Below are 22,874 nucleotides of genomic sequence, written 5' to 3'. Positions count from 1 at the left end.
GGCTTCTGAACTCCAGAATCTTTTCACCCACAAACTCTGTGATCATGAGGTCAGAGTGCTACACATTATTACAATTGATCTGCTCCAAGGTCGTCTGCTAATCCGATAGTAAAGCTAACCTACTTTCAGACAGAAGCTTCATTCACTGTCTCAGTCTGCTGTCGCTGTTTTAAAAAGCTTCGATAAATCAGCTAAATAAAACAAGATGTCAGACTAAAGTTGCTTTTCCTGCAAATGGAATTCCTGAATGACTGAGGGTTATAAACGTGTAACAAATGTACCATAAATAGTAAACTCAGCAAACCATGGTGTGACAGTTAAAGAAGTAATTCTCCACCTTTGGAAAGGAAATACAAAATATGACAAATATTCTCATTAAGCAGAAATTGGAGTTAAGGTGTTGTGGTCCCAAATGCATCCACAGGAAGCTGGAACAAATTCAGAACAGAACCTTAGAAATAAAGAGATCTGGGCGCAGAAAGCCAAACCAAACAGTGACCAGCCAGCGGGAGATTAACAGAACCACAAGGATATGAGAAAGGCAACAACTCCCCCATGACCCTGTACAGAAGAAGCAGGTATAGAAAATGGATGGATGGATGGATGGTTGGTTGGTTACTCTAAAATTGCCAGTAGGTATGAGTGTGTGTGCATGGCTGTTTGTCCTGTGTGTCTCTATATTGCCCTGTGATGGACTGTGATGACAGCCTCCAAGCAAAAATGATTAAATGATGAAATAAATCAAAAGGTGGTTCTCCAAAGAATTAATGTAAGGGTTTGCACATCTTACATTACATTATTAACATTTTACTTGAATTATATGAATCCTGCCATTGACATTCATAATTCTGGGTATGCAGAGGAATTTTTTATTTATTTTTATTTTAACTTTTAATTTTATAAGGGTGACATTGAAACAGTTTTTTGTATAAACTGTGACATTGTTTCTGTCAGTTATTTAATCACACATTGAATTATGGGTTTTTTCAGTGGCAGAAAATGGCTCTGACATAACGGCTTCTGTAAAGGAAATGATTTTGGTCAAAAATGTTGAGTCTCACATAGATGGACTGTTACAAACTCCTATCCTTGTCGGGATCGATGTGGACGTGTGCATTCAGGCCCGGTTCTGTGTGCCCCATTTATGAGTAAGCTGCAGTCCAGATCTTGCAGGCAGCAGAGAAGATCAGTCTTTTTTGCAGTATAGATACTCAATACAATAAGTCAAACAAAGGAACATACAGAAAAGAAAACATTTTGCTGAGGTCATGTTATGAGATCTCTTGTATTTTATTTTTTTTTTTAATTCTTTAAATACCAGCAAAGGCAGGAGCTTTTCAGAACTGGTTTGACAACCTATCTCTGTGAAGGTGTTCTGTGAACTTTCTGTTGTAATTTCAGCAGAACAACCACACATGCTGCTTTGCTGAGTTCACATCAATAGATCAGTCTTTGTGGTTATGTTACAATGAGGCCCTGTCACTGGCAAAAGTTCTCTATCATACCCTGGTTCCTTGAAACAACAAGGTTTGGGACCCAAATGTGTCATTAGAATGCTTTGATGCCACCAGGCTGGAATATTATCGTGGATCTGTGTCGTCAGGTCCTGGGACATTTAATTTATTATTGTCCTGATAAGTCCTGAGCTGAAAAACCCAAAACCTGTGCCTTGTATCTCTCTCTGAAGCTCTTAGCTTTAAAGCAGGTCAGGGCATAAGCATTAACATCCCAACCCTGAATGTACTCACTGTTTAAGTTAAATGAGCGGTTATAATAAGAACAGGCTCTTGTTTCCTGTCTGCAGTGTAGCTTCATCTGAACATCTTCTGCTCTGGACCGTCTCGCTTCGATTACTGCCTTAACCTCCTTCACCCCTAGTTTCCTTTTAACCCTAATTCTGTTGTTCATCTGTCACTGATTTATAATATAATGTTGAAATGAGCAATACAAGGTCCTTTAGCTTCCTGGACTTTGTTGGATGTCCTAAAGAGTCCAGGAAGCTCCGGGACTGTTTGCTCTTAAAAAGGAAGCTGCAGAATTGTGTTGCCACCTGTGCAGAGCTTGCTTAGCGGGCCGATGCATCCACATCCCAACAAGTGGATATGGACACATCAGCCTGCACTCTCTTGCACTTCCTCTGATCGAAGACAGAAAGCAGTTCTGCAAAAAGTAAGAGGGATGTTCTCACTTCTCTTGCCCAACATCCAGAATTAAATTAAAGAGTTGAATTTTCCTGCATAATTTCTCCCCATCATTACGTTTTAAATGACAATGTATGTCTGAAAGAGATAACTGTTATGTTATGCAATTAAAAAAACTGGTCGTTAAGGTGCTGGTTGAACGCCGCAGGCAGCGGAATTTGGACTTTCGCTGATTTTTCATTACCAGTAATGTTTTTATTCGCCTTAGTGTTTCAGGTGAGTAATTATGTTCAGCGTAGAGCGAGCTATGTTCCTTACTAAGTACCACGGATGGGAGTCCTTTCTGGTTTTTTTGGGTGTTATTTTTTAAAGTTGTGCATCAGAAGGTTGTGTTGTGCACTTAGCTCTGCGCTTAAACATTCTGCATGTGGTCACCAAGAGATTAATCCTGAGAAGCTTGAAGTCTTCTGTTTCTCCGTCCTTCCATCTATGGGTGACTGATATGATGTCCATGATACAAATGGAAAGACTTCGCAGAGGCTCTAAAGATGACTTAAAGCACTGCTGGAATCCCTTCCTAGAACACTTTGCAAAGGCCAGACTAAACTGAACAGACGAATCCCATAGACTCTCCTCTCCGCCACCTATGTATACACCTGTACGTGTATGAATGCGTATACATGTATAGGCTCTGAGCGTGCATTGTTAACTGCAATGTTCAATCTATTGCGATGTGCATCTGGGTGCTGTATGTTTGTTTATGCATGTGTTAAAATTATAAAACTTAAAATAAAATAAATAAAACAAAAAAAAAACATTCTGCATGTGCTCAGATGTAAAACAATACGCCCATGCTGAACTGAACCTAATGCAAATAGTGTTCGCATAAAGTCATAAAACCGTTACACCCCTACTAATTAGCAATATGATATTCACACATGTGATCTTGAGTTTTACAGTTTTCATTTCTTGTTCATTTCATTAACTTAGCCATTCCATCAAAATAGACATCATAAATAAAAACTGCATTCTGCATCAATTCATTATTGACATAACCGTTTAAAAATAGCTGCAACTAAGTTTTATTTTCAGATTAGCAAAGTTAAAATATCTTGTATTGTTTTAGAAGCTAAGAAAACGTATAATTGGCCTTCTTGAGTCATATTATTTTAGTTTAGTTGAGAAATTGTACAAAATATGCCATCAGTAAAATGACTGTGTTCTTGGAAGCCTGGTATTTCTGTGAATGACTAAATCTGCTTTAGTTAAATTAAAGTGAGAAGCATTTCTGCAGGGTTGTGGTGATGAGAATTTGATGGAGTGAATTTTCAGGAACTTTCAGATTTCTGTTTAGGTTCACATCAACCATATCAGCACATGTTCTCAATTCTGCAACAGTCAGAGCTCCTACCTGGACAGAGCAATCTCAGCCTTCTGCCGGGCGATGTCTGCCGCCTTTTGGGCCCCCTCCACAGCCCGGTCCACCTTCTCCCGGATCTTGCTGGCCCGGAGGGGGATCAGGTTCTTCCTTTTCCCGCTAACCAGGATGTTCTGCTTGTACTTCCCCTCCTCCTTGGTGCCGTCGGGGAAGGTGGTGCAACCGTAGCCATGCCGCTTGTTGCTGAGCCACTCCCCCTCGTACTGCAGCCCGTCGGACCGCCGACTCACACCGAATCCGGTCCGCTTGTCGTTCTTCCACTCCCCGCAGTAGGTCTCTGTGGCTGTAGCGTCAACATCATCATCCGCAACAGCCAGTTCTGCATCTGCATCTCCAAGGCTGCAAAGGGCAAAGGTCACACCGGTTGTCAATGGCATATTAAAGCTAATTTTCCGGACAAAATAAAAGTAATTTAATAACAGCTGAAAACCTTTAGTTTAGGTAGCAGATATTGTTAAAGCTCTTATCCAAACAAATCAATCACAAGAAAGTTAAGAACTTTTATTTGAATTTCACTGCAGCCTTATGTGCAAATTTAAATAAATTATAGTTTATGTATATCAATAATTATAGCAGATTAAATGTTAACAAGACTAAAGATTACATCATTTTGGATTCACATCTGCTGTGAGGTAGAAGTCAAAATACACTTGAAACCAGATATTTACATACTCTGCATTTAAAAGACAACCTTTTCTTTCTCCTGTTGGACATTAAATCAGACCAATCAGGTTCTGGTTTAGATCAGTTATGATTACCAAAATTATTTCTATTTCTAAATTACCCTAACCCTAATGATAGGGAACATTTTTGTGACTTTTTTAAATTCAGGAGTTTGAATTAATTTCCTCAGTATTTGGTAAAATTGCCTTTCAAACTGGACTACTTGCATCAGATGTTTTGGGTTGCTTACCACAAGCTTCTCGCAAAGCTTTGCAGGTATTTTGGCCTGTTCCTTCAGCCAGAACATGAGTCACTGGGTCCGGTTTGTAGGCCGTCTTGCTCCAACACGCCTTTTTAGTTTTGCTCTTGAATTTTCTCCGGGGCTAAGATCCGCTCTTTGTGATGGCCACTCTATAATACTGACCTTTCTGTTCTTAAGCCACTTTGTAACTCATTTGGTGGTTTTCTGAGGGTTATTGTCCATTTGGAAGACCCATTTCTGCCCAAGCTTTAACTTCCTGGTTGATGTCTCAGAATTTCCTTTTTGTCATTGTCCGTATAAAAGCAACAAACAATTTAAGTTAGACTAGAAGCAGCTGTTAAAAAGATATAAAAAAATAGATAAAATGTCTTGAGAGGTTACTTCAACATTTCCACATAATATTCTTTCCTCAAGATGCCATTTTTTATGAGGTGAACCAGCCTCTCCTGCAGCAAACACCCAAGCAACATGATGCTGCCACTCCCACATTTCACAGTTGAGGTTCTCATGCTTGCCTCCCCCCTTTTCCTCCGAAGGAAACACTTCAATTTTAGTGTCATCAGACCACAGGACATGTCTCCAAAAATAAAGATCTGTGTCCTTGTGCTCATTTGCAAATTGTAATCTGGCTTTCTTTCTGCTCTCGGTGGAGGAGGACGCTTTTTCTCTGTCTCCCACCCCCTCCCATATCTGCCCTGCTTCAGCTCTGTGTCTTGTCTTTGGAGCATCTTTTTGCATATCTTCCAAATTCTTAGTTATGGATTTGGTCAGCTGGTCTCTCAATGCAATTGATCAAATTTTCTCGAGGACAAGACAGGGTGAAGGAGAGCCCAACTTGTCCGGACTGGACGTTTTTCTCTGGATACACGATGGACTCCTGGCAGAAGTGGAGGATTGTGTGTTTGTCGATAATGTCAGTTGAGGATGTGGAAGATGTGTATATAATTGGATGTTTGATATCAGGATTTCTGCTTTTTGGAGTCAGCGGTTACCTGGCATATCGAGAAATTCGGAGAGTGTCAGCAGCTGTTCTGGCCATTGTAAGGCTGCCTGGCATGTGTGATGGGTTCTTCAGAGCGATCAACACTCAGACTGAGATGTTACGTGAGCTGAATCGCAGACTGGATGTGATCCTTACACAGGATCGTAGGCAGGTTGCGGTTCCTGGACTCAGGGGTGAAATGGGATAAATCTTGGAGAAAGTTGTTCGCTCGGATCTGGCGAAAGACCAGGAATTTGGCTGTTTGGATTTGCCTTTGAGAAGCACAAGCGAGACTCTCAAGGCTGACAGAAAATTAAGAGTCAGTCTACCCCAAATAATTAGTGTTTTTCTGAATCTGGCTCTCCTGCACGGCCTTGATGGATGACTATCTTCAACTTCTCCTGGAAGTTATGTAAACATGACGCTCTGCTCCCTCTGCTCCCTCCCTTCCCTGAGGACATCTGTGGACCTGCTCAGAACTTTGTGGCCAGTTGATGAACACTCCAACGAACCATCAAGGACAATGGCCTCTGTGACAGTGCTTCATGGACTTACTTGCACACACACACATGCTCAAGATAAACATATGCACCCCCCTCACACCACCTTCACCGTTCCCGGCATGATGTTGTTTTGTCAACTGTTGCTTCTTTGTGCTGAGGTTTTTTGCAATCTCAAACTTTATCCTGCTAAGGATAAAGTGTGAAATATGATTTTTTTCCCTCTACTTACCTAATGTGGCCTCTTTTCTCATCTAACAAGGGCAGCACCTGTGAGCGGGCAGCAAAGCCTCGGTGACCTGTCCCCCCATTGTCTTGTGTCATGATGTATGTTTGGATGGGTTGTACTGGAATTCTAATTTCCCCTCGGGGATCAATAAAGTATCTTTGAATTGAATTGAATTGAATGTTGCGTTGGACTAATGGCTTCTTCTTCACTGCGTGACCTTTCAGTGTATGTTGGTAAGAGCCTGTTTTACTGTGGATAACGACATTCTCTTACAGGCTTCAGCCAGCATCTTGACAAGGTCTTCAGCACAGAACCATCTCCTTCCTGAACAGTATGATGGCTGGAGATTCCAGTGGTTTTTATACTTGTACATAGTTGTTTGAACAGAGAAACATGGCACCTTAAGGAATCTGGAAATTGTACTAAAGGATGAACCAGACTTTTGAAGGTCCACCACTCTTTTCCTGATATTTTGGGTAATTTCTTCCCCTGTGATATCACACAAGGAAACAATTTGTTTTTAGGTATTGCCTTAAAATACATAAATAAGTTTGCCTCCATTTAATTCAAAAGTTGTGAACAAACTTATCAGAAGAATACAAGCCCATAACATTATCAAATGGGCCTTCTCAAATAGTTTGAAGGCTAAAGAAAGCAATACATTTTTTTAAATATCTCCAATTATTCTGGCATTTAGTAAATAGAACTACTTCTAATAATCCTAACTGACAAGACTAATGTCAGACAGTGAGAAGAAAATGTTATAGGTCCATTCATATGGTGTATGTAAACATCTGGTTTCTAAGACTAAGTATTGTCTTAATGTAAAGAGGGGGATACACAAAGTATTAACAGTAGGATTGCCTATCAGGGTTCAGGGAGCTGAATTTAGAACAGCAGTCAGTTAATTTGATGAGAGATGAATCATTTCAAGGCTAAACGTGTTGATATTAATTATACTAAATAAGAGAAGGCTGAGGTAGCTCAAAACATTTGATTAAATTTCTACTCTGGACTGATACTAATATACTTTAATTTTTTAAGTGGAAGTCATTGCTTCCCAGAACATTTTTCATCCACATGAAGGGCAGTTCCCCTTCAAACTGCGTCATCTCATCATCTACAGACCAACAGCCATTAGTGAACACGTCCCAAAGTCATTCAGCCAACACAACACGTGTAAAGCTTTAGTTTTTGGGAATAAGAGAGATTTCACCAACTGATAAAAGCCATTTATGTGAGCTGATTCAGGGCAGAGTTTAGATGAGGCTGAAACCTTACTTTTCAGAGCCCTTTCTCTATTACTTTGTAACTTTTGTCTGGTTTTCTAAAATGAATCTGAGGTTATTTTGTCACAAAACACAAAGGAGGAAATGAATACATGATTTTTGCCTCCTACACACAGTAACAGATTATACCAGACACAAATGATGAATAAGTTTTGTATCACTTTTTAATGTTTTATTGTCCTGTTTTAAACTCCTGTTTTAAACTCAGTTCAGGCTCTGGACGTCCAGCCGTCCAGAGCCTGAGGTTATTATATTTTAGGCTTTTTATGAATTTATTAACCTTTTTTAAATGTGAAAGATTTTACAAAAACAACTTAAATTGTTTTTAGCAACAACTGGGTGGAGAAGTCTGAATTTAGTCAGGATTCTCTTTAATCCACAAAGGGTCACAATTATACATACGGGTGCAAATATAATATAAGCGCCCGCCAAATACCCATGGTGGAGTGGATTATAATTGGATGGTTTACTGAATCAGACTCAAGACTTAAAGTATAGTCCATATATTTACAAGAGGGTTACTGTCAGAGTGTGGAGAAGGCCATTTCAAGAGCTTAATGTTAACCTGCTTTAACCATTCCTAACCCGGTTTAGATGTGTGTTTTAGATCTTTGGACAGCCGACTGTGTCCAGGTTTCAACCATTCAGCTGTTGATTTGAGGTGAAGTTCAAGAACTTGGATTTATTCCTTCTTTATTATCCCCTCCACTTTGTGCAGTTCACCAGTACCACTGACAGCCAAACAGCCTCAAAGCATGATGCTACCACTACCATGCTTCAGACTTGATATTTTGTTCTTGGCTTTGAAAGACTCCTCTGAACATATTTCTTGTCATTGTGGTTAAATTGCTCAAACATGGTCTTGTCTTAATATTTTTCTCCAGAGGCCATTTGGTTTGTTCATGTGCAGCTCCAACTTTCAGTAGAGCTTGAATGTGCCAGTTTTGTAGCAGAGACTTCAGCCTTCGGGTAGCCCACCATCATTCAGTTTTAATGTAAAACTGGCTTTGGTGTGGGCAGAGACACTGGTGTTGCAGAAGATTCCAGTCCATGGCACGCTTGGTGGTTCTTAGGTTGTTCCTGGACATCCTAATCAGTTTCCTTCCAAATGAGAGGAGCAGTTTGGGTCTTTTCTCAGAAAGTTTAAAGTGATGATCCAGCTTGTGTAAATCTATAGTTTTCCTTCTTACATTTGGACTTTCGCAGTTTTTAGTCAGTCCAATGAGTGCCGTCAAAACAAATCTTTTTTATGCTGGCCAGACATTCAGCCACCTTGTGCAACATTCATTAAAACATTTAGGTGAATGTAAGGAAGTTAGAGCCAGGATGTGTTTAGTTGCCAATTTAAATTTATGCACCCAGTTTTGCTTTAAAAATGCAGCCAAAATGATTTCACCATTTAAGAAAGAGGAGTTAAAAATAAATGATAATAACCTATGATGTGTGGATACAAACTTATGGCAAAAACTTCAGCACCAATTCACAACTACATACATTTTTACCAGAAATAAAATGAAAAATATAATTCCATTTATTTCAGATGGAATTCAGTCCAATGTAATTTTAGATGTTGAGTTACGACAGCCTGGTTACCTGATGGTAGAGTTGATATCAGATGCAGCTGAGGAGACAGTACTCATGCCAGCCTCGCTCCTAAACGAGCTCTGTTTGGACCTCTGTGACGCAAGAGAACTTCTGGACTCAGACTTCCTCAGCTTGAGACCAGACAGTATTGACCTCCGAAACAGGCCTCCTTTCCTCTTCCCCTTCAGCAGCTCAGCCTCGCTGTGCGCCGTCAGCACGAAGCCTCCCCGGGACACCGCGGGGCTGCTGCCGCTGCTGCCCGTGCTGCACATGGAGACGCTGGTAGTCAGAGTTCCCGGAACCGTGGGCGGACCAGGAACCAGCGCGCCCGTTCGGTCCAGCAATGCGGTTCCATTGCTGTGCTCTGAACTGGAGCGGAGAGAGTTTATGGAGGTGCGCAGAGGGGAGCGGATTACAGCTGCCATGCCGTACGGAACACTTTGCCGGACTCCGTAGCCATGACGCATCCCACCGACCCACTGGCCCTGAAATGTTCCTGGAGAGGCAAACAGACCAGAACAAACATGGATCAGGTCTGAGATACTATATATATATATATATATATATATATATATATACACACACTATACTATTTGTCACTTTTCTGTAAGTGTTAAGATTTTTAAGTGTCTATCACCTACATGTGTATCTTATGGCCTCAGCTAAATTTCATAATGTTGACATAATGACAATAAGGAATCTTGAATCTTGAATACAACTGGACTACATGAAACACTAAAATCTGAAGATGAAGCAGGTATGGGAAATGGTTATATGAGTTGTTTTGAACTCAGCAGCTTTAATATAAAATTTTTATTTTTCTCTATTTTTTTATCTTGTCAAGTCTGTTAATCTGTTTGTTATCAAGCTGTTGATCATTATTCAAATCTTTCTGCAGAAAATCTACAAAATGTTAATTTTCCATTTTATGGCTTACAGATCATGAAAGCCAAAAATTCTGCATCTCCGAAAATTAGACTATTTGATTTATTGTTCCCCCATAAATTCCATGATATGGCCTACACAATTGTTTAGAGGACTGCTGACTAGATAGAGGTCCAGAAAAAAAGTCATGGATAGTCTCCACAGGAGGGCAAGCCACAAAAAGTCATTGCTAAAGAAGCTGGTTGTTCACAGACTGCTATATTTAAGCATATTCATAGAAAGTTGAGTGGAAGGAAAACGTGAGGTAGGAAAAGGTGCACCAGGAACAGGGATAACAGCAACCTTGAGAGAATTGTCAATCAAAATTAAATCAATATATTCAAGATTTGGGGGAGCCTTCCAAGGAGTGGACTGAGGCTGGAGTCAGGTCACAGACAAAATCCTACACATGTCACATTTCTCAGTTGAAGCCAGAACCAGAAACAATATCAGAAGCATCTTATCTGAGCTAAGAAGAAAGTGGACATTTGTTCAATTGTCTAAAGTCCTCCTTTCAGATGAAAGTAAAATCTAAATTTCATTTGGAAATCAAGGTCCCAGAGTCTGGAGGAAGACTGGAGATCCTCACTGCTTAAAGTCCAGTGTGAAAATTCCAGAGACGGTGATGATTTGGTGTGCCATGTCATCTGCTGGTGTTGGTCTACTGTGTATTCTGAAGTCCACAGTCAATGCAGCCATCTACTATGAAATTCTAGAGCACTTAATTCTTCCTTCTGCTGACAACCTTTACAGAGATCCTGATTTCATTTTCCAGCAGGACTTGGTACCGGCCCACACTGTCAAAGGAACATAACAGCTGGTTCAATGACCACGGTGTTCCTGTTCTTGATTGGCCAGCTAACTGGCCTGACCTGAACCTCAAAGAGAACCTGTGGAGTATTGTCAAAAGGAAGATGAGAGACCAGATCCAACGATGCAGATGACCTGAAGGCTGCTATCAAACCAACCTGGGCATCCATCACATCTCAGCAGAACCACTGGCTGATCACCTCCATGCCACACTGCATTGATGCAGTAATTCATGCAAAAGGAGACCCAACCAAGTATTGACTGCGTTGAGATGAAGATACTTTCTAGAATCCTGACATTTCTGTTTAAATTATTCATTTTATTGCTCTTATGTAATATTGTCATTTTCTGAGACACCTAATTTTGCGTTTTCATTCTCTGAAAGTCAGAATCATCAAAGTTGCAACAAATAAAGACTATATAATATATGAGTTTAATTTTTGAAGTGAGTGACAAAAAATATTAAACTTTTTCACAATATTCTCATTTTTTGAGCTACACTTGCGTTTACATACACCTTAAATTTACACAAACCCATTTTCGTCATTGTCTAAATTACCAAAATGCTATTATTTGCTAAATGTCAAAATGATGACAGACACAATTTATTTTAAGAATAGTTAATTACTGTCTTTAAGTTCAAACGTTTATCTACGCTGAGGTTACTGTGCTTAAAAGCTATTTGGGAATGCCCAGATGATGAGGTCATGGCTTTGCAGGCTTCTGATAGGTTAATTCACAACATTTGAGTTAAATTAAGGCCCACCTGTTTATGTATTTAAAGGCAATACCTAAAACACACTGCTTCCTTTTGTGACATCTTAGGAAAATCAGAAGAAACCATCCAAAATATCAGGAAGAAAGAGGTGGACCTCCATGAATCTGGTTCATCCTTCAGTAAAATTTCCAGATGTCCAAAGGTTCAATTGTCATCTGTTCACTTTATCTAAAAAAAAGGCTATATTTATTTAATAAATGATGCAAAGGGATTGAAGAGATTGTCAAGGAAAATACATTCTGCTCCATTTATTTATTTTTGGTTCACTGTAAAACTAGTCCGGATTCGCTACTTTTTTCCTGTGAATCACAGTTTTTCACCAAAAACTTAAAATCAGTTAAAATAAAAAAAAAACTTACCGGTATAATGAAACAGATAAATCACAATGGAAGGAGATATGATTTTTACCCATTTTTCACCGGCTTTAAGAAGGGAAAAAAAAAGGGATACCAAGGATCATAAAATCTAACAGAAATGAGCATATTGTGAGTTTAGCAAGAGAAACAGAGTATTACATGTTTTCAGATTTATTTGTAAAGTAACACCACCTTCCTGTTGGCACAACCCCTTCATTCACACAATCCCACCGCATTCCCTGCTGCATTACAGTCCCTGCATCTCCATGTTGCTGGGAAGTAGGCCATCCAAATGTGTCTATGTGTGTGTTTCCATCTTTCCTTTTTGTCTCGCTCACACACTCTCCAACAGGAGTGTGTGTTCCAATCGGAGAGCAAGTAATCCATCCCGCCTGCCTGGCCCCTCTGATGTAACAGCACTCTGATTCATTCTGGAGCAAACGCATTCACTCCAGCAGCACGACTACATGACCATAAAAGGACTGCAACCACGTTCTCCGTCTGCATCGCAAACACGCACAAATGGTTCCCTTGTGGTCTTGAGTGTCAGCAAAAATGGGAAGTGGTGAATGGAGCCACCTTTTAAGCCAGTCTCACTCTGGGTTAGGCTCTCATATAGCTCGCATGAAGCTTTTAAAAGTGTGAAGTGGTGTTAACTCCAAACCAGCCCTTGTCATTGGAAAGATATGCCATCTCATATCCCCATACCTGCACACACCCACAAACACACACTAAAACACACACTAACACAGGGCCTGTGTCAGAGACAGATGGGCAACACATCTGGCCTGGCCTTTGTAATCATGTCAGCACACAGCTGTGCAGCCATATGAGAGACAGATAAAAGAACACACACAAACACACACACAAACACACACACAAACACACACACAAACACACACACAAACACACACACACACACACACACACAAACACAAACAAACACAATCATACAAGTTCAACAGCTAAATTAGATTTAGTCAAATGGCTGCTCTAATGCTGGAGCAGAGCACAGAGGGGAGAACCAGGAGGAAGAGGAGGACAGGAGATACGTGAGTGTGCTGACTGTGCAGAAGGAAACCAGAAGCATGGTGGGGGCTGGGGGCAGCCAGGTGGGGCCCTGGGCTTTAATGGCAAAGAGGCTGTCAAAACGTTCTGTTAAGAACAATGACACAAAGAAAACAAAAGCAGTTGCATCAAACGCTGCTCTCATATAAATATCTGCCTGTTAGTGTGTTTATGGAATCACTATAAAGAAATATATGTTTTTTCATTACATTATTGCATTTCATCCGCTTTGGTCCTTTTTAAAAACTAAAATATGAACACATATCTCATCTTGACAGTGAGATCAACAGGCAGATGCAGTATCCTGATCCAAACTTTGTGGAAAAACTGGAATAACAAATTAGAAAATTTTGATATACGGTCACAAAGTGGTGTTGTTGAAGTGGACCTATGTGCAGACAGGCAGGCAGAGGCAACGCGGTGAGTCGATAAATCTTTAATAAAAATAAAACAAAAACAAGGCAGGTGTGAGGGGATCCAGACATAGAAAACAGACAATACCAGGTTTGGACAGACAAGGCACATACAGAGACAGTCAAGGACATGGACAGGCTTGGCATGGCTTGGCATGGCATGGCATGGCAAAACAAACAAGGACATGAAAAAGTTTGGCACACATTATAAACCAGCCAGTCACCTGAATCCAAACAAATACGCAGATGTTCTATGTTGAGCCGCGGTTACCACTAAATACATTATGCTTTCATTAGTACCGTGTACTTTTCGGTAACATTGCTGTTATTATATATGTTTCTGCAGGTGTAGGAGCAGTCTTCTAGTATCTTGTATTCTCTTCACCCTTCTTTCTCTCCTCTATTTGTTTCTCCTTCTCTCCCTATTTCTTTATTGGCCCAACTCTCTCTCTTTCTCGCATCTTATTTTTCCTTATCGTTTCCGTCTCCGTGTCCGTTACATTTGAAATAATCCCCGAGCAGTTTCTAGCAAAGTTTTTTTTGTATATATCAAGCGGAGCATTATAGCATTAGCCGTAATGCTCTACTTGTGAAGGTTTGGCCCTGTTCCAGTACTCGCACTTCCACCCTTGTGTCCCTGAATTGTTCCCGTTGATGGCTTCGAGTGCCAGGACACGGTTAAAACCCCCCCAAAAAACAAAACCTACAAATCCTGACATGCACATGGACAGTTTTTCAACATAATTTGGAAGAAAATGTTGTGTCATTATCAGACTGGTACAGAGAGATAGCTGAACCTATACTTAGTTCAGGATTGCCAGAGGAATAGACACGAAAAGGCATGTTTGGATTCACCAATAAGAACAAGTTTGTATGAGCTGCTAAATACAAGCAAAAGTTATTCTGTTAAACGACGAGAGAGCAAGAGGAAAATGGTTTTAATAACAATAAAGAATGGGTTACTTAAGGAGGTTTTCATTCTGGTGTCTGCACAAACATGAAAGTGCAGATAAGTGAGGCAAGTGTGAGCAAGAGTCATACAAGCTGCTGGGGTTGGAGCATGGGGTGGGGACACTCTCAGTAAAAGAGGTTGGGAACCACTGGTTTGAGCTATAGTTTGATGTCAATTTCACAGCTTTGCACAAAAACCTATAAATATTAAACAAACCAAAAACATTTCAGCTGCGGCCAAAAAACAGTTGAGTTTGCTTAGCATACCATGAGATGAGCCAAGTCACCTGGTTTCATCCAAAGAGAATTATTATCCAAGCTTTTATGAAATGTTCACTTGTAGGGAGGTCCAATCCAAACGCACTGACAAACACAACTGACCTGATTTTGACATTGAGGCTTCACACGGACCTGATTTCCTAAAGCTGTACGAATCCCTAGTTTAGGCCTATATCCACCTTATTCCTGGTGGTGCTGCTGGAGGATTGATTATGTCTGCAATGTCTGGTATGTTAGCGAAAGTTGCTCCAAAGTTTGTTTTGATTAGTACTGATCTGTATTTTTTTAAATAACTGGTTTGCAGGATAGCGAATTTTTATATTTTTTGTCTGCTATGATATTCACACACTGACAGACATGTTGTTGCAAAGCTAGGACATTTCCTTAAAGATGCCTGCTTGCTGCGCTGTTTGCTGCTTCACCTTTCATCAGATTAAATTTATCCTGCTTCAGCTTGTGCTTCCAAAGTGCATCTAAAGTAAACGGGATTATTCCTGCAATCAGTGGACTATTTTCCATCAGACAAAGAATCATGACGAATGTGGGTGAAGGATCTAAGCTGAAACCAGCCGCCTGCAGGTGTGCTTCTTCCACTTCATAAATACAAGCCCAGGGAGGAAACTGCTTGTCTTCACAGAAGAAATATAGGCTTCTGAAAATGATTAACAGCACTGCTGAGAGCAGATCTGGATGGATTTTCGGTTTCACAATGACTAATGGAGTTACTCCTTTTCTGACTGGTAATACATCATTAGTGCATGACATCCCATCTGTCTTTAAATCCAAAACAGCATTCTCAACCTACATGAGAAAATTATTAAATAAAATTATTCAACAATTTGAAAGCATAGAGAATGTTGACAAGGCAAATAAATGTGCTAGTTTATGTGACAAGTGGTCATCCTCTAATCTTTAAAAGAGGAAAGGACTGGTATGATTATATTATCCTATTTGAATTTTAAAGGTTTTCTGTTTTCTCTCTAGTTGCTCTGTAAGAGACCTTTTGTCTCCATGAAAAAATGCTGGTCCAGAAGTCTCTTACAGACTTCATGCAAAGTGCTGAGTTCCAGGAATAAGGTGTATAAACGTCGTTGTAGCAAGGGAAAAAAGGGAGGAACTGGGTGCTAAGTTTAGTCAGCAAATGAAATTCTGATTGTCTAGAAAAGGCTATGTTCCAACACTGCTGTGTCTGGGAATTTTTTCAGCCTCTCCCCCAGAAAGCCGTGCAGCTGTTTCACACAATTCTAAGAAATCACAGCCTATTTTCACATGAAAGCCTTGCAAAACAGTAATTTGGGCTGTGCACATTATTTTAATAAACTAGTTATTCATGGTTTTCAGAATAATCCAAGTGTTTTCACCCCGATGTCCATCTTGAAACAGAGACTGCTCTGGCTTCTGCAGGTTCCTTTCTGTCTGTCTCATGGGACCTGTCTCTGCTCGGATGTTTACAGGCAACCTTCGTGTATAAGAAATGTGTGCAAATGTTGAAATACAGGGGTTGGACAATGAAACTGAAACACCTGTCATTTTAATGTGGGAGGTTTCATGGCTAAACTGGACCAGCCTGGTAGCCAGTCTTCACTGATTGCACATTGCACCAGTAAGAGCAGAGTGTGAAGGTTCAATTAGCAGGGTAAGAGCACAGTTTTGCTCAAAATATTGAAATGCACACAACATTATGGGTGACATACCAGAGTTCAAAAGAGGACAAATTGTTGGTGCACGTCTTGCTGGCGCATCTGTGACCAAGACAGCAAGTCTTTGTGATGTATCAAGAGCCACGGTATCCAGGGTAATGTCAGCATACCACCAAGAAGGACGAACCACATCCAACAGGATTAACTGTGGATGCAAGAGGAAGCTGTCTGAAAGGGATGTTCGGGTGCTAACCCGGATTGTATCCAAAAAACATAAAACCACGGCTGCCCAAGTCACGGCAGAATTAAATGTGCGTCTCAACTCTCCTGTTTCCACCAGAACTGTCCATCAGGAGCTCCACAGGGTCAATATACACGGCCAGGCTGCTATAGCCAAACCTTTGGTCACTCATGCCAATGCCAAACGTCGGTTTCAATGGTGCAAGGAGCGCAAATCTTGGGCTGTGGACAATGTGAAACATGTATTGTACTCTGATGAGTCCACCTTTACTGTTTTCCCCACATCCGGGAGAGTTATGGTGTGGAGAAGCCCCAAAGAAGCGTACCACCCAGACTGTTGCATGCCCAGAGTGAAGTATGGGGGTGGATCAGTGATGGTTTGGGCTGCCATATCATGGCATTCCCTTGGCCCAATACTTGTGCTAGATGGACGCGTCACTGCCAAGGACTACCGAACCATTCTTGAGGACCATGTGCATCCAATGGTTCAAACATTGTATCCTGAAGGCAGTGCCGTGTATCAGGATGACAATGCACCAATACACACAGCAAGATGGTGAAAGATTGGTTTGATGAACATGAAAGTGAAGTTGAACATCTCCCATGGCCTGCACAGTCACCAGATCTAAATATTATTCAGCCACTTTGGGGTGTTTTGGAGGAGCGAGTCAGGAAACGTTTTCCTCCACCAGTATCACGTAGTGACCTGGCCACTATCCTGCAAGAAGAATGGCTTAAAATCCCTCTGACCACTGTGCAAGACTTGTATATGTCATTCCCAAGACGAATTGATGCTGTATTGGCCGCAAAAGGAGGCCCTACACCATACTAATAAATGATTGTGGTCTAAAACCAGGTGTTTCAGTTTCATTGTCCAACCCCTGTATGTTGGAAAAATCACACACTGCCTAATTTTCGCATAACTGTGTATGGCATTAGTTTTTCTTCCCTTGTACTATACCAAAAGTATTTATGTCCCCTTACGTCCACAAGGTTTAGGAGCGTGTTCATAGTTAGATGAGAAAACCAGAATTGCAGACTCCGCTTTAATTCATCCCAAGGGTGTTGAAGAAGGTTGAGGTTGGAGGTCAGTCAAGTTTCTCCACACCAAACTTTATAAATCTGCAGACATGGAAGTGATTCTAACACAAGAATTCAATGATTTGGTGCTGTGACCCAATATTTTGTGACATCATAATGTATTATTGTACTGGGACTCAGAGTCAGCAAATATCTACATGTAGGCAGCATTTCCAGTGAATCAGCACTATTTTAATAGACTGAATTGGATGAAATGACTTGTATGAGACTGGCATGTTTCAGATTTTTTCCAAAAAATTTACTTTTTTTGGACATCCAATTTTTTAAAGGAAATTCGACATTCGTGACATACAGCTGCATGTCATCCGTACATGGGTGAGACACTGAAGAGGAGGGTAACTATTGACCCAGAGGTAAAATATGCAGAAAGGATGTAATCCGTGATGACTCCTGTAGATGAATGAGGATAAACTTTTACCTTCACACCTAAGAACATTGTTTGTTTTAGTAACTCTGAATCACTTTTCAATAAAAGCCTCAGTGAAATAAAAAATAGTTTGTTTCCATTTTTTAAGGATTTAAAGGACTTTGACAAATGAAGATAAGTTTAAGGAAGTTCCTTTTAATTGGCTTTGAGGTGACAGAGGCTGTCGCTTTGTAAGGGTACAACCAGAGGACTGGCTAGACTGTTGGTCTTACATTGTATGCAAAACGTTTCTGCATGTTTATAACATGTTGGTTAAAATAAATTCTTTATTCTAAAAAGTACTGCAGGAAACCTTTTTTTGTCATGTCACGGTGATGCATTTCTTTTTATTTTTCTTTCCATCCCAATTTTCAGCTTGTGATACCTATCACTGTGCTGGGAAAAAAACAAACATGTCAGGAATTATTAATTAATCAGGAATGGTGTTATCTGATTTTTGGTACCAATACATCATATGGTGTTGATGAAATCTGCAAAAAGTAAACATTTACGAGTACGAGTACGAGCTGTTTAAGTTTTATTTCAGACATTTTACCACAGAATGTTTCAGCTCAAAGTTTGAAGACGTCACAAACTTGACCTTGTGAAACACTGAGAAATTGTTTGAATAAAACTACCTTTATGGTAATTGTTTCAATCTTACGTGTACAAGTTATACATGATAACATAGACATTTCTGTCTCCGACGGTTATTGAACTCTCCATTTTGAATCAAGTAACCCGGTAGTGTAGAGAGGGCGCACCCAAACACTAATGATAAATGGCCTGCACTTGTATAGCCCTTTATCAAGTCCCCAGAGACTCCAAAGTGCTTTACACTACAATCAGACATTCACACACTAACAGTGGTAGGCTACAAGCCACAGCCACAGCTGCCCTGGGGCAGACTGACAGAAGTAAGGCTGCTATACAATCGGCACCACCGACCCCTCTGACCACCATCAGCAGGCAAGGAGGGTGAAGTCTCTTGCCCAAGGACACAACAACTGAGACAGACAGAGCAGGGATTCCAACCAGCAACCAACCAGTTACAGGATGAACCCTTACCAATGTCACTAGTGTCACCCCACTAATTCACGGCCATTATATTTCAGATTTCTCAGAAGTTGTTCTTTCAAAACTAGAATTGGAGGGACTCTTTAACACGTCATATCTCCAAAATAAAACACTGTAGATGTCGCGTTCTGAGGTTTAGGTTGACCAAAGCGCAGACAAGAGCTAGGCAGCAGCATGTTTGTAGAAAAGCTTAAGCTTTAATTCCAAAAAGCTCTTCACAAAAAAACGAAGCGAAAACACTGCAGGTACAGATATAAATCGAAATCTGCACTGCACTGTTGTATTGCTCTTGCATCTTATACTGCTCTATATTTACTCTCACTCACTTAAAACTGTGCACTTATATTTATATTATATTGTAGATATGTTTGTACTGTTTAATTTGTACTGTATTGCACCGACTACGCCAAAACAAATTCCTTGTATGTCCAAAAACGTACTTGGCAATAAAGCTTTTCTGATTCTGATTCTGATTCTGAAATCCAAAACTTACAAAGTTGTCTCTGCAGGAACATGGTAGTACATGGTTGTGAACGGAAGGAACCAGCGGAGAACAAAGAGAACCAGAGAGCTTATAAGCAGAGCGGAGTGAGGTATGAACCAATGAGAACCAGAGGTAGGAAATCAGAGGAGGATGGAAAACAGGTGTGAACCAGGCTGCAGAGAACTGAGGGAATATGGATAGTTGCTAAGGAGACCTAACTAGAAAACAAAGGGGACATGAGAGGAGCTGGACTAAGACATAACCAAAAATAGACATTAACGAAAGTAAACAGAAAACTAGAGAAAATAGAGGAACACTACAACCTAATAATTAACAAAGAACCCATAAAGAAACCCTGACCGTAGAATAAACAAAACCTAAACACTGACTGAAGTAACAGAAAAGGAATCAGAGAACTGGAAAATGTGCAAACCAAAAGTAAACAATAACTAAAGCTAACCTAAAAAGGGAGGCTGGAACTATAGAAACAAAACCGAGGAACTAAACCAAGAAAGAGAACAAATACCTAACATAAATGAACACAGAGATACTAAATGAGAAACTAGACTAAAGAATCCAGGGAGACAAAGAACTATAATAATAATAATAATAATAAGAAGAAGAAGAAGAAGAAGAAGAAGAAGAAGAAAACCATAACAAGAAATAGGAAAGCAACCACAAAAGGAAGTAGGAGCAAGGGGAGACAAAACTGGGAGGCAGTAGAAGGAAATAAACAAACAACCATGACAACAAAACCAAACTAAAGTCAAAACACAAAACCACAACAAATTCCAAAATGTCGCACCACGACAGTAGAGACATAAAATATGTGCCTGTGTGGCGACAGAATGGTTCTAATGTTTACAGTTCAAGAATTGTTTCACTACCCCTCATTGTTTTCACACAGAAACTGTTTAAAGTTCAAATTCTTATTCTTCTAATGGTGATACTGCGGGCTCCTCAGCCCTCTACTTTCCAGAAGGGCGGAAATGACCATAACAACATGTGACTCATCATTTTGGCTGGTTCATACATTATTGAAAGGCTATCATAGGGAAGCTGGATTTACACAAATACAGCTGAGTGGTGAAAAAATGTGATTTTATCCAAACCGTTTGAATTTCTGAATTATTTATGCAAATTGCTTTGAAACAAACCTTAAATACTTGACTTTTTTTCCCTCCTGAAGACAGGATCTAGTAGGGAATGTGTGCTGCTGATGGCATTACTAACAGCCAAGTGTACCTGATAAACTGCCAGTGGAGAGTGAAAATGAGTGAATGTATGTGAACCAGTGGGTGGGCTTTTGTTTTTTATGCATTCTTGGAAGCGTTTACAAGCCTCAGTCTGAAATGCCTGAGTAAATGAAATTTTCAGTGGGGCACCAGGATGTGTTTCAGCGGACTGCTGGTCGCTCTCCATGGTGCTGAAAAATCAGTAATTAACAGTTTTCACAGAAGCAGATTCAAATCTGTTCAGTTGTGTGGGGAAAATATGTGGAGAGATTAAAAACTGTTACAAATATTAACAGCATATATATTTATATCAGGTTATATTCTCTTCATGACACACACTGAACACAGCTGCAGTGATAGAAAACAGACTTTTTGGATGTGACAAGGTTTCAACCTGAGCCCCATAGAGTTGTGAGGAGAATCCACCTCACAGATCGCACGGCAAACAAATTTCACTGAATTCTGTCTAAGACAGCCAGCAGTATGCGCTCCTAAATCATATGGGTCGAAAACACGGAGATCACTTCGCCACGTCCCTGGCTCAATTTATAATTGTGTCTTAAACAAACAAGCTTTCTGTATTTGAGTCGAAAACCATCTGTCCCTGAAGGTCTGTGCTTTACTCTGAGGAGGCAACACTACAAAACACAACCTGTCAAAAATCTTTAAATGAAGCCTTACAGTACTCTTAAATAAAAATGCCATTCATCTAAAATCCTTCTCCTGACACAACGTTGAAGCTTAGCCACTTACCAAACAGTGTGTTGCTCTGTTTAGACAACATTAGAGAACAAACTTCATCATGGAGCCCAAGGAGCACAGCAGACAAGTCAGGAAGAAAGTTGTGAAGAAGTTTAAAGCAGGGTTAATTTCTGCAACAATATCTCAAGCTTTGAACACCTCAAAGAGTTCTGATCTACCAAACATCTCAAGAGACAGTGGACTAACTGCAGACCTACCAAGATATGGACGCCTACCTAAAGGAGAGCCGCAATCAGAGAAGCACCCCAGAGGGCCATGGAAACTCTGGATGAGCTGCAGAGATTCACTGCTCTCGAGGGATAACCTTTTAGCAGGACAACATTTAGCTGTGATCTTCACAAATCTGGCCTTTGTGGAAGACTGGAAATAAGAAATACATTGCTTCTGAACTTTTAAGCCTACTGACAAAATGCTAGGTGTGCTAAAATCTAATATTGCGCATCACCCAGAACACACCATTCCCACAGTGAGACATGGAGGGACCAGTAGTATGCTGTGTAGCTAGCTTTCTTTAGCAAAGATATTAAAGCTGTTGAATGTGGATGGGAAGGTGGATGTAGCTAAATACAGGACGATCTGTAAGAAAACCTGTTGTTTCGTTCTCATCCACAAGGTTTGTTTTAGTTCTGAACATGGTTGGAAGTTGTTCAGAACTGAAGAAGCCATTTGGATAAGAGGCAAAACATCGTGAAGAAACGAGAGAAGTCCAGATGCTGTCTACTAAGGCAATTAGGAATGTTGTGTCCTGGATAACTGACAATCTGTTAAAACCTGTTATAGGCTGCAAAAGACCTGAGACTGGGTGGAGGTTTACCTATCAGCAGGAGAAACAAACATACAGCCAGAGATGCAATGGAATGGTTTAGATCAAAGCATAATCATGCTACAATGGCCCAGTCAAAGTCCAGACTTAAATCAAAATAATATTCTGTGACAAGACTTGAAAATTGATGCTCAAACATATTTCTGATTAAATTGGACTAAGCTTGAACAATTTTACAAAGAAGAATTGAAACAGTCTCTATATGTGTAGAGACAGACCTCTGAAGATGGGCCTCTAGGAAGTACACGGGTAGTGCCAGCAGTATTTTTCAGATTTCTTGTGGTGAAACATATTAAAACTTTCTTTCCACTTCAAAATTATACACTGCTTATTGTTTATCTATCACATAAAATAAACTACATAGACATTTATGGTTAAAAAAAGCAAAAAATAAAAAAGTTCAAATTGTATGAATACTCCTGCAAGGCACCGTAAGTTA

General features: G+C 40.2%; 1 protein-coding gene across 2 annotated transcripts in view; it reads right to left on the bottom strand.

Annotated features, from left to right (window-relative positions):
* The window catches only part of jph3b (junctophilin 3b), a 73,759-nt gene that overhangs the window by 37,777 nt on the left and 13,108 nt on the right, over positions 1-22,874 (bottom strand). For both annotated transcript variants that reach the window (XM_047353715.1, XM_047353723.1), the window contains exons 2-3: positions 9,098-9,584; positions 3,553-3,918 (exon numbers count right to left, since the gene is read on the bottom strand). In XM_047353715.1, the coding sequence (XP_047209671.1) occupies positions 3,553-3,918; positions 9,098-9,584 (853 nt within the window). The remainder of the gene's footprint in view (positions 1-3,552; positions 3,919-9,097; positions 9,585-22,874) is intronic.

The sequence above is a fragment of the Girardinichthys multiradiatus genome, chromosome 2 (assembly GCF_021462225.1).
Source record: "Girardinichthys multiradiatus isolate DD_20200921_A chromosome 2, DD_fGirMul_XY1, whole genome shotgun sequence".
Taxonomy (NCBI): domain Eukaryota; kingdom Metazoa; phylum Chordata; class Actinopteri; order Cyprinodontiformes; family Goodeidae; genus Girardinichthys; species Girardinichthys multiradiatus.
The sequence above is the reverse complement of the archived record's forward strand: the minus strand, read 5'-3'. Positions and strand labels throughout refer to the sequence as shown.